The following is a 4,650-nucleotide window of genomic DNA, read 5'->3' as shown; positions in this document are numbered from 1 at the left end:
GCTCTCTCAAGTGTGAAGTGAATAATGAGCCTCCCTTTTCTCCTTTTGTCTCACAGAAAAGATGGAATCCCTAAACCTAGGATCCAATGGATGAGATTTAATCTCCAAATATTAAGATGTGTGGTTGAGATCAATTCTCCCAAATGACCCCCCCTCACACATTGGCCCCATTACTTAAAAGCCTCATAGTAACTTTTTCAAGTGTGTACCTCACTTTAACATTAGAAAATTACGCTCTGTACTTTGCATATAAAGTCATTTTATAAAGTACAAGTGACTTTAATATTAAGAAAAATACATGGTACAACACTTTTACATACCTTTTCCACCCTTGACATTAATATAACTCATAAATGTCACTAAGACAAAAGTCATAAATGTCTAGTAACACCTCTCCTTGGTACTATTTTGAACAAAGGAATTCTTACAAAAACCAAGAGGATTAGTTTCCATTTCTTATAGATAGCATCTTAGTAATCAAGGGGCATTCCTCTTATGAAATGGAGTCATATAGCTACTTCAAATAAAGTGGGGTTATGGGGCCTCAAAAATATATTTATTTAGCAAATCTTTAGCAACTTGGAGCCTATTCTCCTTATGAAGGGTAATGCTATCTAAGTATATCAAGTATCTCTTGATGGAGGAATAATATCGATAGACAAGGAAATCGACCAAAGGTTAAATCATTTGGAAAGCATTGGTAGATGCTTTCCCTTTAGTTGTCTCTTAGATGTTCCAGATAGTGGGGAATGACTAAAAGGTCGAATTCAATGAGGATCCCTAGATAGGGGGAAGATGGCGATTAACAACTTTCAAAAGCCCTAATTAAGTATCTCCACGCAATAGGTATTTTTTTCATTAATGAATGCCAAAGTGTAGTCTCCCCGAGCAAAGCACAGGTCGAGGTGGAATCCTGAGTAAGACAGAGCTTTGGAAGGCCTAGAAGATGTAGAGTGGCACAACTATATGGGGAAGATGATATCCAATTCTATTAGACTAAATGAGGATGGGGAGTAGAATACACAACTAAATTGGGTTATTCAACCCATTTCAAAGTTCAATTCTTGGGGGAAAATAAATGGTGGTGTAGGCTCCTTTTGAAACTCCATGCTCCCCTAAAGTGAAAATTTGTCATATCAATAACTATGAAAAATAAACTACTCATGTGAAATAATGGTTTAAAACAAGGTTGGGTTGGCCCAAATTGATGCACCTCGTGCATAGCTTTGGAGGAGATCATTTCTCACTTATTTGTTTTATGTCATTATGTCATTATAAAGCTAGTATTCAAGAAAAAATCTTCTACGATGAAGCAGGACTTGGATGATGCAAGTCGAGCTAGTATTCAAGCAACAATATTCTTGGAAGAAGCAAGATTTGGAAGCATGCTTGTAGGAGTGGCTTCATAATGCATCATTCAAACACTTTGATGCTTTTCCATGTTTATTGGTGTATGCATTATGGTAAGCCCAAAATTCTAGTAATTTTCAAAATGAGAAAATTATGTCACAAATAATTAAACTTACTAGATCCAAAAACCAAAAACTCAAAATTTCAATTATGCCAATACTAAATTATGATATCTTGTAACAATATAATTTAAATAAATCTAACTAAAATAAGTATATATATATATATATATATAACAAATTTATTTTTAAACTGAAACATTTTCTTCCTATAAAAATCTTTTTCATAATATTTTTTTCAAATATATTAAATTTTATAACCTTACCTACATCAAAATCATAAATTATTTTAGCAGTTATAAATTGTGCATGCCAAATGGTTTAAGAAAATATAAATCTTCACTACATAATCTGAAAATATCAAAATGATTAAAAAATATTAAAAATAAATAAATAAATAAACCTGCACTACATAATTTGAAATTATTAAAATGATTAAAAATAAATAAATAAATTCCGTAACGCAGCGCTCTAGAGGAACGATGTAACTGCATAAATCCACTTCAAATAAGAACCCCAATAACACAGCATAATAGTGTAACCATAAAAGCATCCGATAGAATAACGGCCGACTTATTCGTTCACATATAATTCAATGCATTCACCTCTAAGGAGTACATAATGATCATTGTAGCTTTGAATACTCTTGTGAAAACACTTATCCTGGACTGTTTCCAGTCAATTAATTATAATTTATTTCCTTAATTACAATTACCTTTTCATTAGCTATTCTTAGAATTTGACAACCCACACACCGTATTTTTTATTCCAAGCTATAGTCAAATGTAGAAAACACAACGGCTTATTAGTGAAATTTCCATTTTAATCCATCCCGCTTTCCTTTTTGTTTAGTGGATTCAGATGCGGGCAAAGCAATTAGTGGATTCAGATGCGGGCAAAGCAATTAGTCATTTAAGCTTTCTAGCTACGTTACCAGAAAGGGAAACGAAACGAGAAACAACAACGAGATGAGAAACGAAGTTGGGAAGTCTTGCATTCAGAAAACGAGGAGAGAGAAAAAATTAAGAAAAATGTGAAAAACATAAAACAAAGCCTACATCATCTGTATTTTCCAATAATGTGCTCATATAGACCATTCTCGAATATTCATAGTGAGAAACAAATCTTGTGTTGCTTATATAGGTCATTCTCAAATACCTATGTTTGATCCTTTAATAGTGAAGAAACCTTTGGCATTGAATTCAAGCTTGATTTGACCTTTCCATTTCCACTTGATTTGGACCTATTTCCATTTGATTTGGACCTAGTGAGAGTGGGATTTTTTTTAAGGCCATATTCCTAGAAATTTCCTGATGAGTACATGATCTGGCATATCATGTGTATATTCTGCCATATTATTTGAGCGGACCTCAAATTTGAGCTATATTGTAGTATTTGGTAAGCAACTACTAGGATGTAGTTTCTCTAGTTGGGTAATAGGATAGTGAAGATTGAATTGAGCTCCATTGGAATTAGGGAATTGAGCCAAAAGAAGAGGGTTGTTTAGAACTACTACTACCTTCAACTATTTTGCTATAGGAAGAAGTGTTGCTCCCTCTACTGACATTTTGTGTATGATTTTCATGATGTTATATTTCTTTTAATTATGATTTATCTGTTACTTTTTATTCTATCATATTGATATTATTTTTACTGAAGATTTATTATAAAACATAAGAATTTTTTATTTTGTTTTATAGTGGAGGATTTTTTATTTTTGATTTTATTTTAGATGGTTAACGCTTCAACAAAAAGGCACCTGAAAATTTTAACATCATGAAAACAATCAGAGAACATGGAGGATGAACCTGAAATTCTATGCGATCCACGGACCACTTTCCATGACCAACACTCAACAGAGACCACACAGAGACTATGTATCAACCAACCAGTGTATACTCAACCAAGAAAATTCGCTGGAGGAGATTGCAAAAAACTACTACCCTAATCATGTACGAGATGACAAACAGCTGTAACGTGTTGAAGATTGAATACAGAGTTGTCACTTCAAAATAAGTGCAATAAAGTCAGCAAAAATGGAGATATTAATTTCAACATCTGAATAATAATAATGAGACCCACATTTCTTCAATATTCGCTCCATGTTATCATATGACAAGATTTTCTGTGGGGTTCTTGCACTGATCGGAGGAGGAGGAATTCTGTGTGGGTTTCTTGCACTGATCGTAGGAGGAGGAATGCATAAAGTCGGAAATGCGTTTCAACATGGGGGGCGCATTCTCAGATTTCGGATTGAAAAGATGAAATACGTGGTCTTCGCCTTCCGTCACAACCAAATCGGCATCTTTGCCCGCCTTCTTTAGCGCTTCGTAATACAAAACACCGCGATCTCTCAGAAGATCCTTCTCTGCCACAAATACAATAATTTGTCCATACATTAGAGTGGACAAATCAGGAGAAAGGGGTCCAACTGGGTTGGAAAAGGGTGGTCTCTATCCGCGCCTGCGGGGAGAGAGATGCTCCATATTACGTCCATCAACTTATTAAAATCCTCCACCTCAGCCCCTGGCCCCAATTCGCGGCCAATTCGTTCTTCGCTGCCAAAGGCGGGGTGAACCAGAATGGCCCCTTGTAAACACACCCCATCCCAATTCCTTGTACTTGACCCAATGCCTAGCTGGTGCACGATATTGGCACCAGCACTGTCACCTGCCAAGAACACGTTTCTGAAATCTGCGTGTGAAGCGAGTCACGGATCCACAGACACCCCATCCAACGCCACTGCTTGACGGTCAAGCCATTCAAGAGCACCAAAACAATCGTCATATGCCGCAGGGAGGCGATGCTCGGGGGTTCTCCTATAGTCTACCGATACACAAATCACCTTGGCCTCGGTAGCCACTTTAGTAAGATAGTTGTGATAAAATGGCGAAGCAGCGGATTCGATGCAGAAACTCCCTCCGTGAACATAAACAAGCATTGGCACTTTTTCTTTTCCATCGGTAACCACAAGCCGGGGTAGGTAGAGACGTACGAAGACGCTTGTTTCAGGATTGATGACCACGTCTTTGGATGCCACTCCATGCAAATCAAGATAATCGAGCTCTGGAGAAGGCGGAATCGTACCCACATCGACCAAGCGTTCAACTGTTCCGTCTTCATAAGCTCTCACGAAACCAGGAGCTTCAACAATGATAGACAAGGGTGACGGCGACTCCAT

General features: G+C 36.7%; 1 protein-coding gene across 1 annotated transcript; it reads right to left on the bottom strand.

Annotated features, from left to right (window-relative positions):
• Positions 1–4,179: 4,179 nt before the first annotated feature.
• On the bottom strand, positions 4,180–4,650 carry LOC149239595 (tuliposide A-converting enzyme 2, chloroplastic-like). Its single transcript, XM_089369916.1, has one exon. The coding sequence runs from the start codon at positions 4,648–4,650 to the stop codon at positions 4,180–4,182; it is 471 nt and encodes a 156-aa protein (XP_089226042.1).

Source organism: Pinus tabuliformis, chromosome 8, assembly GCF_031772625.1.
Source record: "Pinus tabuliformis cultivar Carrire ecotype Pingquan chromosome 8, CPIR1, whole genome shotgun sequence".
NCBI lineage: Eukaryota > Viridiplantae > Streptophyta > Pinopsida > Pinales > Pinaceae > Pinus > Pinus tabuliformis.
Note: the sequence above shows the minus strand (reverse complement) of the source record. Positions and strands in the feature narration are given on the sequence as shown.

Excerpts from the sequence above, each read along its gene's own strand:
- LOC149239595 (XM_089369916.1), bottom strand. The coding sequence starts at position 4,650 with ATGGAGTCGCCGTCACCCTTGTCTATCATTGTTGAAGCTCCTGGTTTC.